The sequence below is a fragment of the Manis pentadactyla genome, chromosome 18, assembly GCF_030020395.1.
Source record: "Manis pentadactyla isolate mManPen7 chromosome 18, mManPen7.hap1, whole genome shotgun sequence".
Lineage (NCBI taxonomy): Eukaryota > Metazoa > Chordata > Mammalia > Pholidota > Manidae > Manis > Manis pentadactyla.
This window is the reverse complement of record NC_080036.1, coordinates 28,359,060-28,380,054: the sequence shown is the minus strand read 5'-3', so window position 1 is coordinate 28,380,054 and position 20,995 is coordinate 28,359,060. Positions and strand designations below refer to the sequence as shown.

The window sequence follows — 20,995 nt, the reverse complement described above, 5'->3', positions numbered from 1 at the left end:
ACATAGTACTGGAGGTCCTAGCCACGGCAATCAGACAAAATAAAGAAATACAAGGAATCCAGATTGGTAAAGAAGAAGTTAAACTGTCACTATTTGCAGATGACATGATACTGTACATAAAAAACCCTAAAGACTCCACCCCAAAACTACTAGAACTGATATCGGAATACAGCAAAGTTGCAGGATACAAAATCAACACACAGAAATCTGTGGCTTTCCTATATACTAACAATGAACCAACAGAAAGAGAAATCAGGAAAACAACTCCATTCACAATTGCATCAAAAAAAATAAAATACCTAGGAATAAACCTAACCAAAGAAGTGAAAGACTTATACTCTGAAAACTACAAGTCACTCTTAAGAGAAATTAAAGGGGACACTAACAGATGGAAACTCATCCCATGCTCGTGGCTAGGAAGAATTAATATCGTTAAAATGGCCATCCTGCCCAAAGCAATATACAGATTTGATGCAATCCCTATGAAACTACCAGCAACATTCTTCAATGAACTGGAACAAATAATTCAAAAATTCATATGGAAACACCAAAGACCCCGAATAGCCAAAGCAATCCTGAGAAAGAAGAATAAAGTAGGGGGGATCTCACTCCCCAATTTCAAGCTCTACTATAAAGCCATAGTAATCAAGACAATTTGGTACTGGCACAAGAGCAGAGCCACAGACCAATGGAACAGACTAGAGAATCCAGACATTAACCCAGACATATATGGTCAATTAATATTTGATAAAGGAGCCATGGACATACAATGGCGAAATGACAGTCTCTTCAACAGGTGGTGCTGGCAAAACTGGACAGCTACATGTAGGAGAATGAAACTGGACCATTGTCTAACCCCATATACAAAAGTAAACTCAAAATGGATCAAAGACCTGAATGTAAGCCATGAAACCATTAAACTCTTGGAAGAAAACATAGGCGAAAACCTCTTAGACATAAACATGAGTGACCTCTTCTTGAACATATCTCCCCGGGCAAGGAAAACAACAGCAAAAATGAGTAAGTGGGACTATATTAAGCTGAAAAGCTTCTGTACAGCAAAAGACACCATCAATAGAACAAGAAGGATCCCTACAGTATGGGAGAATATATTTGAAAATGACACATCCGATAAAGGCTTGACGTCCAGAATATATAAGGAGCTCTCACGCCTCAACAAACAAAAAACAAATAACCCAATTAAAAAATGGGCAGAGGAACTGAACAGACAGTTCTCCAAAAAAGAAATACAGATGGCCAACAGACACATGAAAAGATGCTCCACATCGCTAATTATCAGAGAAATGCAAATTAAAACTACAATGAGGTATCACCTCACACCAGTAAGGATGGCTGCCATCCAAAAGACAAATAACAACAAATGTTGGCGAGGCTGTGGAGAAAGGGGAACCCTCCTACACTGCTGGTGGGAATGTAAGTTAGTTCAACCATTGTGGAAAGCAGTATGGAGGTACATCAAAATGCTCAAAATAGACTTACCATTTGACCCAGGAATTCCACTCCTAGGAATTTACCCTAAGAATGCAGCAATCAAGTTTGAGAAAGACAGATGCACCCCTATGTTTATTGCAGCACTATTTACAATAGCCAAGAATTGGAAGCAACCTAAATGTCCATCAATAGATGAATGGATAAAGAAGATGTGGTACATATACACAATGGAATACTACTCAGCTATAAGAAAAGGGCAAATCCAATCATTTGCAGCAACATGGATGGAGCTGGAGGGTATTATGCTCAGTGAAACAAGCCAAGCGGAGAAAGAGAAATACCAAATGATTTCACTTATCTGTGGAATATAAGAACAAAGGAAAAACTGAAGGAACAAAACAGCAGCAGAATCACAGAACTCACGAATGGACTAACAGGTACCAAAGGGAAAGGGACTGGGGAGGATGGGTGGGTAGGGAGGGATAAGGGGGGGAGAAGTAGGGGGGTATTAAGATTAACATGCATGGGGGGGTAGGAGAAAAGGGAGGGCTGTACAACACAGAGAAGGCAAGTAGTGATTCTACAACATTTTGCTATGCTGATGGACAGTGACTGTAAAGGGGTTTATAGGGGAGACCTGGTATAGGGGAGAGCCTAGTAAACATAATATTCGTCATGTAAGTGTAGATTAGTGATAGCAAAAAAAAAAAAAAAAAAAAAAGGGCAGTTCCTGTGTGGTAACCTCCAACGAGTTCTACACAAGGGTATAAAGGGCATATAAAAGTGTAGGCAAAGGGTCTGTTTGTGTTTATACAGAGGATCAAAGCCTAATTGGGCTACCCCGAAAATGAACTAAGATACGATATGAAAAAGAACTTCCAACATCTGCACCCTCTGGAAGACTCATGCCAGAAGATGATCATCAAAAAACCCCAACAAAGATCCACGCACTGCTACAGCTGTAGATGCACTCATCCCACCAGTTCCTGGACCTGCCATGGGAATGAGGAAGGAGATATCTAAGCTGGGCTGTGCATACAGTAAAACAACAAAATTGGACTGGATCTATACTGTTGGAACTCAACCAAGAATTTGGAGAAGTGCAAATTGTAGCACTCCAAAGTCTTACAACTACAAACTATTTATTGTTAAAAGAACATATGGCATGTGAACAGTCCCCAGGAATGGGTTGTTTTAATTTGTCTGATTTCTCTCAGACTGTTCAAGTTCATTTGGACAATATCCACCATATCATAGATAAGTTTTCACAAATGCCTAAGGTGCCTAACTGGTTTTCTTGGTTTCACTGCAGATGGCTGGTAATTACAGATATGCTTTGGTTATGTAACTATACTCCTATTATGTTAATGTGTGTGTGCAATTTAAGTAGTAGCTTAAAACCTATACATGCTGAAGTTACTCTACAAGAAGATATATCAAAGAAATAATCAATCTTCCCATGTTTTCTTCCGCCTGCTACTTCTATAGCTTTTCTTCTTCCTTCCTAATTACAACCCTTAAATAGAATTCGTGCCTCATATCAAATTTACCGAGTATCATAATTCTTCCAAGTGGTAAAGATACCTCAAGACAAATGCTGGGCATAGAAGCCACAGGGCATAAATATGCAAAGAAGTAAAAAGCTAACTTTTTCAAACAATAAGGCTTCTCTCTCACTTACCAACTTCACATTTCCCTGTATGGCCCCGGAAGATGACTGGTTAGCCAGAGACGGGTAAGATTCCTCAAGGGAGGAACAACCTAAGACAGGCACAGTCGCAGGGGGGCCATCAGGTGAGAAATTGGGGATCAACAGAGGTGAGGCTTAGAACCTCACCCCCCCGTTCTGAGAGAAATCTTCTGCATACGTGGATGTTTTATTGCCCTGGTCTAGCCTGGATTAACACATAGTCTACAGGCACACACCTGATCATCTACATGTGCTCTCTTACAACACTAAACTATGTTTTCTACCTTTATCTTGTATCTACCTACCACTTCAGCATTTTATTAAAAATAATAATAATAAAGAGAGAAATGTGGTATCCACATATAAATCAAGTATAAAAACCAAATGAGTATTCATATTTGAACTGACTGTTTATAGTTCATAATGCATGAGCAAAACCGAAAGTTTCTGTGATGACTGCCCTTGTACTGTTCACTATGTAACTTATTCATTATGTAAGAATTTGTTCTACATGTAAAAACTTGTTTGTTATGCCTCAGAAGATTGGAGACTGACAAAAATTAGGCTTGGGGTGGAATAATGATTGTGCATTGAGCATTGACTCCCCTATACAGAATTTTATTGTCGTTAACAACCATTTGATCAATAAATATGAGAGATGCCCTCACAAAAAAAAAAAAAAAGGACAGACTTCCAATGGTAAAATAAATTAGTAACCGGGATGTAAGGTATAGCATAAGGAATATAGTCAAGATATTGTAACAGCCTGGTAGGGTGATAGCTGGAACCTAGAATTATGTATATAAATGTTCTACCACTGTGTTGTACACTTGAAACTCATGTAATGTAATACTGTGTGTCAACTACCCTTCAATAAAAAATAATTATTAAAAAAAAAAAAAAAATCAGTCAAGGGATACACAAAAAGTGCAGATTATGACATCTAATGCATAAAGTGTGGAAGAGGAAGAAGAAAAAAAGTACTTTTGAGATTGTGTTGGAAATAGAGCAATGAGCAACTTAACATATAGACTGCTATATAGTCAGGAAGCTATCCTTGAACCTTATGATAACCATAAAACTAAAGCCTATAATTGATACACAAAAAGTTAAAAAAGAGAAATCTAATCACAACACTGAAGAAAACCGTCAATAACAAGAAAAGAGTTGTAAGAGGAAGAAAGGAACAGAAAGCTATAAAACCAAAACAAAACAGTTAATAAAATGGCAACAAGTACATACCTATCAATAATTCCCTTAGATGTAAATGGACAATGCACCAATCAGAAGACAGAGTGGCAGAATGAATAAAGAAACAAGACCCATCTATATGCTGCCTACAGGAGACTGATTTCAGACCCAAAGACATACACAGACTGAAAGTGAAGGGATGGAAAAAGATATTTTTTGCAAATAATAGGGAGAAAAAAGCAGGAGTAGCTCTACTTACATCAGACAAAATAGATTTCAAAACAGAAAGTAACAAGAGACAAAGGACATTACATAATGATAAAAGGGTCAGTCCAACAAGCGGATATAACCATTTAAAATATCTATGCACCCAACAAAGGAGCACCTAAATATGTAAAACAAATACAGAATTAAAGGGGGAAATAAATCACAACACATTCATTTTAAGGGACTTTAATACACCGTTCACATCAATAGATCAACCAGACAAAATAAATAAGGAAATAGAGGCACCAACATTAGATCAGATAGACATACCATATCTCTACAGAACATTCCATCAAGAAGCAGCAGGATACACGTTTTTGTCAAGTGTACATGGAACATTCTCCAGAATAGATCCCATACTAGGCAACAACAAGAGCCTCAATAAATTCAAAAAGATCGAAATTGTATCAAGCAGCTTTTCGGACCACAGTGATATGAAACTAGAAATAAATTACACACAGAAAAAAAATTGTGGTAAAATACATATAACAAAATGTACTGTCTTAACCTTTTTTTTGTTTTTGTTTTTGTTTTTTAACCATTTTTTAAGTATAGAGTTCAGTAAAATACATTCACATTGCTGTGCAGCTAATCTCCAGGACTCTTCATCTTGCAGAACTAAAACTCTCCATTCTCCCCACCCCCAAGCTCCTGGCAGCCACCATTCTACTTTCTGTCTCTGTGAATTTAATTGATTTTTTTTCTCTCTATTTATCTGTTTTCTATTTCATTGATTTCTGCTCCAAACTTGATTTCTGTCCTTGGTTGCTTTGTGTTTAGTTTGCTATTTTTTCTGGTTTCTTGAAATCTTGGGTTATTGATGTAAGATCTTTCTTCTCTAATTAAAGCTATAAATTTCCCCCTCAGCCATGCTTTAGCTACATTCCATGAATTTTGATATGTTATGTTTTTCTTTATTCTCAGTTAAAAATATTTTGTCATTTCCCTTGTGAATCCTCTTTGACCCGTGGGTTATTTCTAAGAATGTCACTTAATTTCCAAATATTTGTGGATTTTTCCAAATTTCTTCCTAGTGCTGATTTCTAATTTAATTCCTCTGTGGTTGAAGAACATAGTTTTATATCATTACAGTCTTTTAAAATTTGAGGGTCTTTTTTATATGCCTAGAGCATGGTCTTTGGAGAATGTTTCATGTATATTTTACAAGAACATGTACTCTGCTGTTTTGAATGGAGTGTTCTGTACATATTAGTTGGTTGATGATACTTAAGTTTTCTATATACTTGATGATTTTCTGTCTTGTTCTGTGAAACTATTTAGCAACAGATACTGACGTCTTTTTTTCTCCCAGTAAAAGGCCTGCTTAGTCATAATGTGTATATTGTTGTACCTGAAATGCTAAAATGTTACAAATAATTTTTGTATCTATATCTATGATTTTGTTCTGTAGTTTTCTTGTAACATCTTTGGTGTGGGTATCAGTAATGCTGGCCTCATGGAATGAGTTGGGAAGTATTCCATTTGCTGCAGCTTTCTGGAAGTGTTTGCATAGACTTGTTACCGAGGTTTTCATTAAGCACTTGGTGAAATTCACCAGTTAATGCCATGTGAACCTGCAGTTTTTCTTTGTGGGAAGGTTTTTAAACCATAAATTCAACTTCTTTAATAAATACAGGTCTTTTCATGTTCTTTTTCTTCTTCAGGGAGTGTTCGTAGCTTGTGTCTTTCTAGAAATTGGTAATACTGGTATAAAGCTTTCATAATACTTATCCTTTTAGTATTTGTGTATTAATACAAATTAATATGTATTACTCTAGTTGTGTCACCTCTCATTCCTTCCTAATATTAGTTATTCATATGTTCTCTTTTTCCTTTTTCCTGATTAGTCTAATTGATCTTCTCAAAGAAACAACTTTTGTTTTGATTTTCTATACTTTCCTCTTGTTTCATTTATTTCCTCCTCATTTTTAGTATTTTCTTTTCATGGGTTATGTTGGATTTCATTTGCTTTTCCTAATGTTTGAAGGTAGAAGCTTAATTTGGGAAGTCCACAAATATTTGGAAATTAAACAATGTATTTCTAAGTAACCCATGGGTCAAAGAAGAATCACAAGGAAAATTACAAAATATTTTGAACAGAGTGTAAACAAAAACACAATGTAGAATTTGAGACCTTTCCTTTTTTTTACTTAATACAAGCCATTACTCTGTTATAAAGTTCCCTCTACACAATACTTTAGATGCATCCCACACATTTTGATATGTCATAATTTTGTTTTTATTCAGTTCCAGATACTTTTTCTAATTTCTCTTTTGATTTCTTCTTTTACCATGGGTCATTTAGAAGTAATCATTTGATTTCTAAATATTTGGAGGATTTTTCAGGTATCTCTCTGTTACTGATTTCTGTTTTCATTCCACTGTGATTGGAGAATACACTTTGCATAATTTAAATTCTTTTTTGTTCGACATGTTTTGTGGTTCTTAAGTATGGTCTATCTTGGAAAATGTTCCATGTGTACTTAGGAGGCATGTATCCCAGCTGCTATTGGGCAGAACAGGCTATAAATAGCAGTTAGATCAGCCTGATTGGTGGGGTCCAGTTCTTCTCTATCCTTATTTTCTGTCTTGCCTTATCAATTATTAGGAGAGAGGGCTTTTGAAATTTCTAATTGTAACTGTGGATTTGTCTTTCTCTTGGAAATTCTGTCTGTATTTGCTTCTTATATTTTGAAGCTAAGTTGTTAGTTGCATAAGTGTTTAGGATTATGCCCTCATAATGAACTCACCTCTTTATCATTATGAAATGACCTTCATTATCCCTAGGAATATTTGTTTTGAAACTACTTTGTGTGATATTAATTTAACCACTCAATTCATCCATCCATCTTTCATATCTTCAGTTTTCTTTTGATTAAAGTTAGTATGATGTGTTCTTCTATCTTTTTACTTTCACAAAATTTGTGTCTGTATTTAAAGTTCAATTTTTTTATAGGTGACTTGGGCTTTTAAAAAAAATCTAATTCGACAGTATTTACCTTTTAAGTGTAGCATTTAGGTCATTTACATTTCATGTGTTGTGTTTAAATCCACCATCTTTGTTCTTTTTTCTCCCATTTGTTTTTTGTTCTTCATTTCTTCTTTTTGGATTAGTTGGGTGGTTTTTGTTTGTTTATTTCCATTTTACTTCTCTGGTAGCTTGTTAGATATACCTTGTGATTTAGTTTGCCTTAAGGCTCCTCATATGCGTTTTTAGCTTATCTCGGCCTGTCTTCCAGTTATGTTATACGACTTCATGTATGAGAACATTACACTAAGGTACTGCCATTTACCTTCCTCTGGGATTTGTGCTTTTATTGCATATTTCACTTCTACACACGTTATCCCAATACCTTGTTGTTTTTGCTTTAAGTAGTCAATTATCTTTTCAAAGGCTTTTAAGTAAGAAAAATGTATTTTATATTTACCAACATACTATTCCCAATGTTCTACATTCCTCTGTGTAGATCCAGATTTTATTTGATATTTTCCTTTGCCTGGATAACTTTTTAAAGATTTTGTTGTTGTAGAATAGGTCTGTTGGTGATTGTTTTAGTTTGTGTGTTTGGAAAGGTTTTATTTGTCTTCATTTTTGAAGGAAACTTCTTAGGGTCTGGAATTTTAGGTTGGCAGTTTTCTTTTAATATTTTCAAGATGTTGCTCCAGTGTCTTCTGCCTTCTGTTGTTTTCAGAGAGAAGTCTGTTGGACTCTGCCTTCCTCTTTATATAAGGTCTTTTTAAAAATCTGGTTGCTTTTGTAATTTTCTCTTTATTGTTGGCTTTAAGCAGTTTAGTGATTATGTTGTATTTTGTTATTTTTCAAGTTTCTTCTGCTTGGGTTTTGCTAATAAGCTTCTTGGATATATGGGTTTACAGTTTTAATCAAATTTGGAAAAATTTTTACCACTATTCAGTTTTTTTTCTGTCCTCCCTTTCTGCCTGATGAATCCAATTTCACATGTTAAACTGCTTTGTTATTCCTCAGCTCGCTGATACTCCACTTTCTTTCAGTCTTTTTTTCCTTTTCTTTTTCATTGAGATAGTTTTTACTACTGTGACTTCCGACTCACTAAACTTTTCTTCATGGTGGCTGATCTGCTATTACTCCGTCCTGTGTGGTTTTCATTTCAGTCATTTTACTTTTCATCTCTAGAGGTTTCATTTAGGCCATGGATGTATTTTTTGTCATCCAAGCATCTATTTAATGTGTTCGATCTTTGCTCCACCTCCTTGAATGTACAGTTTTAATGTCCTTGTGTACTAATCCTATCATCGCTTTCATTTCTGGGTTTGTTTCTATTTACTGATTTTTCTCCTCATTGTAGGTTTTAGGGGTTTTTTTATTTTTGCCTCTTTGAATAGTAATTTTTTTATTGGTTGCCAGACTGAATTTTACTTTTTTGGGTGCTAGATATTTTTGTATGTGCCTTAGTATTCTTCATCTTTATTCTGGAATAAATCAAATTACTTGGAAACAGTTTAATCCTTTCAAGACTTTTTTAAAGGTGGGTCCAGAGCAGCCTTTAGTTTCAGGCTAATTTTGCACCACAATTGAACAATACCTTTCTGAGTACTCTATCCAAAGCCCATGTGTTATGTTCCCATAGCTGGTGGAACAAACTACTCCTGCCCCATATGAGCTTTGAGAATTATTCCATCTACTCCTTTCAGATGGCTCTTCGTCCATTCTTGGTGATTCCCTCATATGCATGTGCTGATCATCTCTGTTCATTCCTCAGCTGAAGATCTTTGTGGAAATCTCATTTCTGCTGCTCTGCAATTCTCTAGCTGCCTTTGTCTCCCCAGACTCCAGTTCTTTATCCTCAAGTCAAGGAGACTTCCAGGCTCTGTCTGCATTTCCCTGTTGCCTTGTGGTCTGGAAACTCTTCAGTCTGTAAGTTGGGGCAGTCATACGGCCCACCTTGTTTCTCCTTTCTAACTAATCACAGTCCTCTGCTACCTGGACACAGTCACATGTCCAGTGCCTAGAAACCTTTGTTTCATATATTTTGGCCAGTGTTTTAGTTATTCTAGGCAGGAAGATGAATTTGGTCCCTGTTACTCCAGCTTGGCCCAAGCAACATATTTTTGAGATTTATGTATGTTGTGTATGTCAGGAGTTCATTCTTTTCTATTCCTGAGTAGTATTCCATTATATGGAAATAGTGTAATTTATTCATCTGTTGATGGACATTTGGGTTTTCTCAAATTTGGGGCTATTATGAATAAAGCTGCTGTATATGTATGTATAGACATGTTTTCATTTTGTCAGATTTTAAAAAGATTTGACAGATTTTTAAAAATGAAACTTCTCTTACTTTATTGATATTATGCCTGTTTAGACGATTCAGGTTTTTTATTGTTGTTATTTTCATTTGGGCTCTTCACTGGGACTATCATCAGTGTCTTCATTGAGCCATAATAACTGTTCATTCTGGACATACTTCAATTTTTCCAACGCCATCGATTTTACTTCTAGCTGCTATCATTGTATCTGCCCCTAATACTCTAGCTTCTAATCACTTCTGCTTCTGTGAGTTAGAAAGCAGAGAATTGTAGTTATGGATTAATGAGTCTCTGCTTTGAGGTGTTAAGATAAGTGGAATTTAGGACTTAGGCCAACTGCTATTTTGTAGCTTTGAGTCATATTTTTGCTTCCGTGGTCATTTCTTTCTTTACTTGAGATGACTGGAAGTCTGACTTTTATGAAAATATTCTGCATAATGGACTTCAAATATCTCTTACATGAATAGGAAATATACTGGTGTATTTTGATAACTACAGTAGATAAGTGCTTAGTATATAACTTCCAGATTATGGCCTGTTGAAAATAAACTATAGTATTTAAAATTATGATCAGCTTTTATCTTGCTGAATATTCTGCTCTAGGTTTTCTTAAATTCTCGTGATATGTTACTTACAATGTATTTTAAATTGTCATGCAGATTATTCTACTCACAGAACTTTTGGGAGCGGGTTCCACACATTACTTCTTAAAAGTAGAAAAGGAAAATAGCACACACAAACCCCCATACCATACCTACCAAGAGATATTACATAGAGCTTTGATTGGTTTTAATAAAATGCTTTTCTAGCTTCATCTTGGGCATTGAGGAACATATCGTTCCAGGCACTTTTTAGAAAAAAATAATAGTGCTGTTCAATCCTGTGGTGGTTGTTCTACACACGTCACAATGTCTTACTAGTAGCTTGATGTGGCCAATGAGAAAGTTAAATCGCTGCCACCTTATTTCTGTCAGTGCCAGAAAGAGACAACACTTTTTCTGATCATGCACATGCCTAAGCATTCAGCTGTGGTGGTAAAGAAAGCAGGGGCTGGGGTGGCTATAGTTTGTCTTTTGAGTAAAGGAAATAGAGGGGAGAATAACATGCCATTTTTCAAACTTCTGCTCAGAAAGGATACTTGTTTTACCAAATAGTGTGCTTCTCTCTAGGTGCTGGCTCACACTGACACGTTATAAGGAACATACCAGCCAACCATGGTGAGGGGCTTTAGCCTTTTGCTTTAATAAGTGGTGAGGATGATCTTGGTGAGAGAAATTTCACAGTAATGACTCTGTAGTGAAAGGTAGTATTACAGGTCTGAAGAAAAAGGGGAGGGTAATTATGGGCAGGCGAGTGACCTTGTAGGGACATAGGAATCATAATGTTTTTGGCTTTCATATTTCTTCTAAAGAACAGTTATCTTACTAGATATCCCACATGTATTCGGACAAGCTACATCTGTGCCTGTCTGAAAATGGAAATATCTTCCTCAACAAAACAGACTTGAACTGATTGGCATTTGCCTATTGTGAGTTTTTCCTTACTTCAGTGTGTGTTTTCTGTGTTTGCTGCAGAAATACCAATGTGCTTGGTTATGAGATACTGTCACAGGCCCTGCCTGCTGTGGGTGCTGCTGTGTGACATATGGTACATGCAGGTATTACTTTTTTCAAAATCTGGCCAGTTCTGAATTATAAATGTATCTGATCCCCGTGGGTTTTCAGTAAGGGATCATGGAACTATATTTTGTGTTTTTTATGGAATCCCACAGCCTCTCCCTCAGAGGTTCTAGATTGGGGTCCAGAAGCTATTGTCCCAATCAGTAGTTGGTGATTTTTTTTTTTAGAATGGAAAGCTTGGAAAATAAAGCCTTTAGCTGAATTCTTGACTGCTTATCCATTTGTTGACTATAATTAGTTTTTACAAGGTAGTTTTCCTACTTCTGGCTTCTTCTACTTCACCTCCTCAGTTCTGACTTCTGAATAAAAAGACTGTATTTTTTTAACCTTTAACAAGCTGCTATTTTGAAGAGGTGGAATTTAGGGGACCTGAGTTTTGTTGGCGCTCTGCCTGCCAATGGCTATACATTATTACTTGGCTTGTCTGTGCCTTCGTTTCCACACTTACAAGTGAGAGCGTCAGACTAGGTCTCAGATCACACCATTGCTCAAAGAACAGCATATACTTCTAAGTGTCTATTAGAAAATGTCCACATTTCCTTTTCTTCCTTTGTGGATGACATTAATTATAATGACAGTTATGTCATACTTCATTGGAATGCCAGAAGAGAATGTTATGGCCATTAACACAGACTTAAGAAAAATCTAAACAACTTATTTTTGAATAAGTTATCCTTGCTCCTAGAAAAACTTAAAAAATATGAAGCATATATATATTGGAAAGTATTTTCCTTCCACCGTGATTTCTAGTTTCTCTTCCCAGAAGCAGCTACTGTCCCCGGTTTCTTGTGTAACCTTCCAGAGATAAACTGTGCATTTATAAGCATATGCAACTTGAAACTTTTTAATTTAAGTATGCAGGAGAAGCAGGTTGATTTCATGGGGAAAAAAAATAGAAAGTGGTGTGAAAGAGCTAAAATCCTCATTGTAATGGGTAATTTTATTGATCCAGATTTTTGAGAACAAGAGAATCAGTTTTTAGAAGCGTGAGGGTAAATACCAGAAGAAATAGCTACAAGAGATGAAAATGATTGCTGGGGGTGGCCTGCCATGGCTAAGTTATTGCTTTTTTTTAAAATTATATATCTCTTGGCTCTCTGTGTATATCATATTCTGATAGAAATGAAAATGAATTTAAAAAGAAAAAAGTAGAAAATACGGATAAACAAAATAGAAAAAAATTGCCTTGTATTATAGCCCTGGATGTGGCCACTGACATATTTTGTTTATATTCTTCCAATTTTTCCTATACTTTAAGAAAAATTGAGAAAAATCATATCCGCCGCCTCCTCAAAAAAAAGGTAAATACATGAGATGATGGATGTATTAATTAACTCTATGGGGGATCCTTTCACAAGGTACACATATACTAAATCACCATGTTGTACACTTCAAATACCTTATGATTTTGTCAGTTACAATTCAGTAAAGTTAGAAAAAAAGGAAAATTGAAAGACTAGCACAATGAACACTTGTAAACTATCATATAGATACAGTTGTTAACATTTTGCCATATTTGCTCCCTGTGTACTTACCTGTGTGTGCATATATGTGAATTTTTTCTGAATCATTTGAATCGAGTCGAAAATATGACAGTTCACCCATAACCACTACCATCACTAATTAATTGCTACTAGCAAGCATCTCCTAAGAATAAAGACAGTATACTGCATAACCACAAAATCATTATCACATCCAAGAAAATTAACATTAATATTAAGTCATTTAAGTATCATTTAAGTCATATTTGAGCTCCCCAATTGACCCCAAAATGTCTTTTATAATTGGGTTTTTTCCTTATATGCATTTTGTTCTTTTGAACCAAGATCCAATCATAGTTTATGTATTACATTTGGTCGTTATGTCTCTTTAGTCCTTTTTAATCTAGAACAACCTCCCGCCTTTATTTTCATGACATTGGATTTTTGAAAGCTAGAACAGTTGTTTTTTAGACTTTACACATGCACATATATTTTTTAAAATAACAAAATAACTTATTTTGTGCAAATTTTTGAAAGTTTTTTTTTTTTAACCTTAAAGTATTTTATGAGTGTCTTTAAAGGTCTGCATCCTTGGCCGTACATTGAAGGTTCTGCATAATGTGAGTTTACTATTTCTTTTTCAGATTTCTCCCAATACTCCCAGCACCATCTTTTCATTCATTGAACTGTTTGCCATAGTGTCCAGTCATCCTCTACTTTGACCGTTATCCACCCTTAATCCAACACAATTAGCTCGCTTGAAATGCCTTTCTAGTATTATATCTGCCACATAGCATTTTACAATTTGTTGGGTAGCGGAAATTTAGTAAGACTGAAGGTTGGCCTTCAAGTCTTATGTGACTGACCAGCTGTTATTAAGTTAAGTCGTTTCCTCTCTCTGAGACTAAGTTTGCTCAACTGTAAAATGAGGAATGGAGTTAAATGCTATATTGAATAGCCCATGATTATCACGGGGTAGACTGTAGAGGAGAAAGTACTAGAGAGTTCAGAAGCAGAGTTATATTACTCTTTGCTGGTATTTATCATGGATGTAATCCAATTTAAGGTGAATAGTTGTGAAGTCCACATGAAAAACTTATGTGAACAGTTCTGTTATATAAAAAAAGGAACACGTTTTAGCAAACCAGATGGACCAGGGTGCTTTAGTGAGAGAAGGAGCACTGATTGGGGGTGCTGATGGTGTCATCATTACAGTATTTTAAAGAATGGCTCAGAGTTTCAGCTGCCCTCATAGTAGCACTTAAACTTATTAAACTGATTAACTCTTCTCAGTTGCTTTCCTGGGTGAGGATAATCTTGGATCTGATCTCTTCTCTTTTGTTCTTACAGCTCTATTATCAAGTCCTAAATTTTGGAATGATTGTCTCCTCGGCGCTAATGATCTGGAAGGGGTTAATGGTCATAACTGGAAGTGAAAGTCCTATTGTAGTGGTGCTCAGGTAACATTTTTTCTTTTCAAGGCATGTAATCACATGACATTATTTGAGAGAAAGATTGAGATACTGAATAACTTTTATTATTCCTTTGAAACTACTCTTTCCCAGAAGAGGGCCTGGAAGAAAATTAGTTACTATTTCTCAGTTGGGAGAAATTCTCAGTTTTGTTAGACAGTTTCCATTCAGACCCCAAAGGGTTTATGACCTTTTTTGTAGCACATTTACTATGTGAGCTTTATTTTTGGCACCTCTCTTAGGCAAGTGTTTCAGTGTACTTGCCTGAAAGTCTTCTGTCTTCTTAACACTCTTTACTTTGATACATCAGGACTGGTACTTAGTTCTTAGTTTACTAGAATATATATCATCTCCAGGAATTAAGAGTTTTTCTGCAGCGTGTTCTCAGTGTCAGTACAGAAGCATCACTAATTATTTCTGTTTCCTGCTGACCTTTAAATATCACTTCTAAATAGATTTCAGGAATTTTGAAGATATTAATGCTATTTCTTAAAGTGACAAACAGTACTGAATTTTTTGTCCACCGTACATCCTTTCCTTGTACTCATAGTGATTTAAAACCTAATTTAGTAACTCATTTTTGGAGAATTACCACTTGATTATTTAATTGGATCATCATAGTTCTGTGTTATTTGGGGCTAGTTATGTAAGGTATCTCAAGTCTTTTCTGGAGTTAAATATAAAATAAAACATTACCATTATCTAGAGTCTAGTTAATAGTACATTACTCAGACCATGGATTCAAGTCCCTCGTTGTCATGCTGGGGTGTACTTGCGGAAGCACGTGGCTGGGGGCACTGGGTCTCCAGTGTTTTACTTGTACCTTTAGCTTTGAGTCTTTATTAATAATCAAATGCAACTGTAATTTTAGAGGTCCAAAGAGATGTAGGGCATTTTATTAGTTGGAAAAGCATGTAATGTACTGGTCTGGGAGTATAAAGCTCTTTCACTGTCTAACTCCAACCTTGGGCAAATCACTTTTTCACTGAACCATAGTTTTCTCATCTATAAAATGAAAGTTAGACCTGGATGATGTCAGAAGACCCTTTCAATTCTAAAATTATGTGGCCCTAAGTTCCTAGTCTTTGAATTCAGCTGAGAGCTTCAATTTGTGAAGTGTTCAAACAGTGACAGAAGGAGAAACCACACCGATTGGCACTGTGGGGGAAAGTGTCAAGAGCGGGCCCAGGGAGGCTGGTGTGGAGATTGCTTCTAGGAATGTTTCAGATTGAGTTCCCTTCAGTGGAGATGTTTTAAGGACAATCGAATGACCTTTAAACTGGGGATGTTGTAGTAAATAGGAGATTAGATGAAGGACCTCTCAATACATTGGTGGTCCTGAAAATAGTCCATTTTTGTAATAGTTGGAAAATTTGTAATACCAGTTAGGACTTAAAAGTGTTGCTTGGATAAATTATTTGGTAGCTAGGTTATTTATATACTGAACTTTCCTGATTGCCATTGTGGAATAAAGAAATCAAAAGAGACCAGGTCTCATTAGAGGAGAATCTGGTCAAGAATGGAAGGAGTGGCCATTAGAGAAAGGTAATTTACGTGCTTTGGTGGCCCAGGTAGATTTGACCTGACTGAGGGTTCATCTTACTTGAAGGAATGTTTTTACCTGGAACCACATATGCCTCAGAGGACTCCGGCTAACTGAGAATCCACTTTTCAGACTTGTGAAGCCTTTGGGGGTAAAAACAAATACTCTCATTATTTATTTTACTAACTGGGTTTCAGAGAACATTCACAGTATTTTTTTTTTACTTTTTGTAGAGCCGAAGTCAGTTTTAAAATATTTAAATGATTTATATATAGCTTATAAAATTATCATGATAAGTGCATTAAATTGAAAATATAATTTAATCAGATAATAGTAAAAAGTTTACTAATTATCTAATGTTTAAAAGGTGTCCCCCTGGTCTACTTCTTTAAGGTCCTCTCACTATACTCTTCTGTCAGTACTTAATTGCCGTTTCCATATGAACTCTTATATGTTTTATTTCTTATCCAGCTTTCTTCCCTGAAGCCTCAACTCTTGTTCTCACCCCACACTGGATGTCTCTGTCTGAATGTGGGATAGGCACTTGAAACTACACATAATGAAAATGAGATTCATCTCCTTTTCCCACAAACCTGTTCTTCCCCTCCTGTTTCTGTGACTGTCGCTGCCATTTGCTTAATTGCCAATGTTAAAAACCTGAGTCATTCTTGAGTCCCCACTTCTGTCATATCCAGTGGGCCATCAAATTTGTTATTTTTCCTCTCTCCAATCTACCTCTTTAGAGTTGTCCTCCTTGCTGCTGTTCTATTTCAAGCCCTCTCAGTTCCTGCCTGGGCTGTTGTAGTGACCTTTAAAAAAATGCTTTTATAATCAGAAAAAAGTTTATATATTTTCAATACATGAAATGTTGAGAACACACACAACTGCAAGTGAAACTAAGTCACCCATAGTTCTGGGATATAATCACAATTAACATTTTAGTCTCTTTTCATGTATATTGTTTCTGTATATGCATCCTTTTCTCTGTTTTTCTCCCCTTATCATTCTCCATGTCCATGATTTTAAAAACACTTTTAATAGTGGCCAAGTCTTTGGTTATACTTGTATGTGCTTGTGTATGTATGTACATGTATAATACATATATATGTACATACATACACACCAGTATATAACTGGTCCTTCTGACATACCTTCTGATCTTTTCAGTTTACTCATTAATTCAATAAATATTTGAATATTTTTAATATACTCCACAGCTTCTTAAGTGATGCTTCTTAAATGCAAATATGATTATGATACTCCTTGCTTAAAATTCTAAAGTGGCTCAGTCAGTTTAGCACAGTGAGAGTGGATTCTACTGAACTCCTTTGGTTCATATCTCACCTTTACCATTTTTTATTTATGACCTTAAGCCTTTCTAAGCCTCAGTCTCCTTTTCTGCAAATTTGGGATAGTAATAATACCTACATCATAGAATTGTTCTGAAGATCGTTACCAAAAAAATTAGAATAGCACTTTGTATACAGTAAGTGGTCAGTAAAGATGAGTCATTTAACCAGAGCAACTCAGCTTTTATCCATTTTATTTATATAATTTTCAAGCATGGTTTTACTTGAACAAAGGATATCACCGATTTTTAGAAATCAAAGTAAAAACTTGAAAACTACATGTTTAGAATACCTTTTATAATAATTTCACTAAACTGATGTCCTGTCTTCTGTCTGAACACTTTCTGAAAAAGGGAACTCATTGCTGCATGGGGAACCTTAATAAAAGTTTTAAGAATAAATACATACTGAAAATTCATATTCCCAATTTCTTGCTGTTTATTGGAATTACCTGGGATTTAGAAAATACTATTGCCTGCCTCCCATCCCCAGACATTGATTTAAATGGTTTGAGATACGACCTGAGCATTGGGATTTTCTTTGTGTTCCCCAGGTGCTTTTAATGTGTAGCAAAGTTTTGGAACCACTTCCATATTCCCTTAAGAGAGGGACCAGTCTTCTAGAAGAGAATGTTCATTAATTAGTGAAAATATCCTAGGGCCTTTGAAGAACTTGGTATAGGTGAGAGGTGAGAAGACACTCTAGAAGTTTGTTCTCACTAATGGAGAGAACCGAATCCTTTCTTCATTTGTGAAAATCTTCATTTATGAATCCTTTCTTTATTTATGAAATTCTTAGGCAAAAATCTCTGCTCTGGTCCTTGGTTTTCCTTCTTGTTCCTCTTTTTAAAATAAATAAATTTATAACACAAGCATTATCTCTGCAGCTGGCTGGTCTTTGACTTGATGTGCTGTTTTTCCTTCATAATGGATTGAAACCATAAGGTCATCTTGGTCTGTATCTGTATAAATGGCACAAGAAGATGATCCGGTTCTCATTTGAATATTTGAATATGTCTAGCATCTTCAGATGAAGTGAGAATAAGGGCAGTGATTATAAAGTTCATTCTTTTATATATTCTGTTTGTCATTTGAAATTTTAAAAGGTTAAGGAATTAGTAACATTGCCCTTTTCAAGATTGAAGCTCCTTTGAAAATAATGCTTGAAGTGGAACTAGTTAGTGAAGGCTAATAACTAAAATCTTTACTATAACTCATTAGTCTGAGGAAACCATAGTGGAGAACAGTACACATTTCTGTTGATGTATTTAGTAAGGTATTGAGTATACTCCAAGTAGTAATTTTATTTGTTGAGTATCTAATTTTGGAAGTAAATGTGATCTCCAATGTCCTTTTTGTTACCATATTATTCTTTTCCTCCCAGTGGCAGCATGGAACCTGCATTTCATAGAGGAGATCTTCTCTTTTTAACAAATCGAGTTGAAGATCCCATACGAGTGGGAGAAATTGTTGTTTTTCGGATAGAAGGAAGAGAGATTCCTATAGTTCACCGAGTCTTGAAGATTCATGAAAAGTACGTGCAAACTATAGCTTCTCTGTTTTAAAATATTTTTATGTTTTAGTGTTTGCAGTATTTAATTTAATAGCCTAAAGATTAAGAAAGGGTGGGGAACTCCTGTGTTCTTATCCCAATCATTTTTATGAATGTCTGAAGGTTTGGTGAACATTGGAAAACTAAATAGTTATTTATTAGTTCAATTTATTTCTCTGAAGGTTTTTCTGGAGGTTTTTCTTGGCTCCCTTCCTCTTCCTATTGGAAGGTTCCCTTCTAGTAACTCTGATCTGCTCATAACCCCCTAAAAATATGACATAAAGGTTAATCCCAAATAGAACTTACGATATAATGGATGAGATAGCCCTAGCCTTTCAAAAAAATCCTTAAGGCAATCTAACAAACTCTTAATTTCAAATAAGAATAAATTTACCAACTTTTCAAGTCCCAAAGAAAATTTCTAAAATCTGAGGTATTCTTTTAAATACAGACATTTGTATTTTAGAATCAGAAAGGACATACGTAAAACCGTTAGAATCACTGGGGGTGGAAGTGGGGCATGACGTGAGCAAAAAGTGTCGCCCCCCTGGGTCTCGGTGTCCTTCTCCGCGGTGCAGAGGTCTGGGGAGACGGGCTGTGAGAGCCTGAGTTCCGAGCCTGTGCTCCTCATCCTCGCCTTTCCGAACCCCTAGTACTTCTCGTTAAGGGAAACTTCCAGGAAGGAAGGAAGGAAAGACAGAAGGGAGAAGGAGGCTCGCTGGAGGACACGGGGAATGAAGTGGAGGGGGGTTCGTGTTCTCGAGTGTGAGGAGGCCCTACAGAAGCGTTACTGTATTCTTACTACCCTCTAATGTAGCTTATTTTCTCCACTTCAGGAAGATGGAACTCTCAGTGGTTGTCTTTTGAAAATCCCTGTTTAGAAATTCTAGTTTAGGAGAGTTCTTTCTTCATTGATGAAATAAAGATCTGACTGCTCTTTTTTTTCCAGATCTCGGTGTATATTGTGAAAGATTATTATTTTTAAGTGACATTCTGTTATCGACTAGAAAGGAATAAAATTTCTTCAGAAATTTATTTTGGAATTTTGAAGGTTTATTCCATACAAGTAGTGTTTTCCAGATTCTCAAAGTGGATTTGTGTTCTTTGTTCTCAGCGCTGCCCTTTATGAACAAAGCAGAACCAATTCCCCTGAATTTATCAGAGAAAATCAAATTACACACAGGGCCTGCTTTGGTAGAGTTGTCCGTTTTTTATGTGTAACCCTTTGGAATTGAGTGAGGTTTTTATTTCAAAACAGATCATTTTGTTTCAGAGCAGGTCCATTGACAGATACTATATTAACTGCAAATTCCTTAAATTTTAACAACAATTTTTAACGTGAATGTTTTGAGCTGTATGATACTTAGAACTTGGGGTTTTTTGTGATTTATTTTAGGCTCTTGAGATGCCTTCAACTTGCAGTCCTGTTTAGATAATAGACCCTATTAATGTTCCGAAGTTTCCAATTTTCTTTTATCCTTTGAGAAGACTAAAATACCTGGTTGTCATAATCATTTGATTTAATAATATAACATTTTTTAGTTGTTAAATATGGGACCAAATGACAACCAAAATGGATTAAGGTTCTGTAGTAATAAGTGTGTTCTGAGCATTTTCAGGCTGGCTTTTGCATTATTCATTTCTCTCATCTTACCCTTGTTTTATGGTAAAACCCTGAGCTCTCAGAATAAAGGTGGGATGGTGCCGCTGATTTCTCTCTTGTCTCATTCCCCCTTTCTTCCTGCACCTGCTTCTTATGTAATGAATGCCTTTGTAAATTTGTAAATCTCATATAAAGCTCTCTTTCATATATTGAATTTGTCTTATGAACATCTTACTACATGTGTATTGTGGCACATGATACTGTGTACAATTGGAAAGCACAGAAAACAAAATCACAGTGTAATCCTATCACCCAGAGATAGTGTTAAATTCGGGGTAATTCTCTTTGTTTTATAAACATTTCCCCCATACAATGCTTGGGATCTAGTCAGTACTATTTTGTAACATGATTATCTCATGAACATGTGGTAG

General features: G+C 35.7%; 1 protein-coding gene across 2 annotated transcripts in view; it reads left to right on the top strand.

Annotated features, from left to right (window-relative positions):
• Nucleotides 1-20,995, top strand: part of SEC11A (SEC11 homolog A, signal peptidase complex subunit) — a 45,596-nt gene that overhangs the window by 15,028 nt on the left and 9,573 nt on the right. For both annotated transcript variants that reach the window (XM_036931880.2, XM_036931881.2), the window contains exons 2-3: nucleotides 14,397-14,506; nucleotides 18,794-18,943. In XM_036931880.2, coding sequence (XP_036787775.1) covers nucleotides 14,397-14,506; nucleotides 18,794-18,943 — 260 coding nt within the window. The remainder of the gene's footprint in view (nucleotides 1-14,396; nucleotides 14,507-18,793; nucleotides 18,944-20,995) is intronic.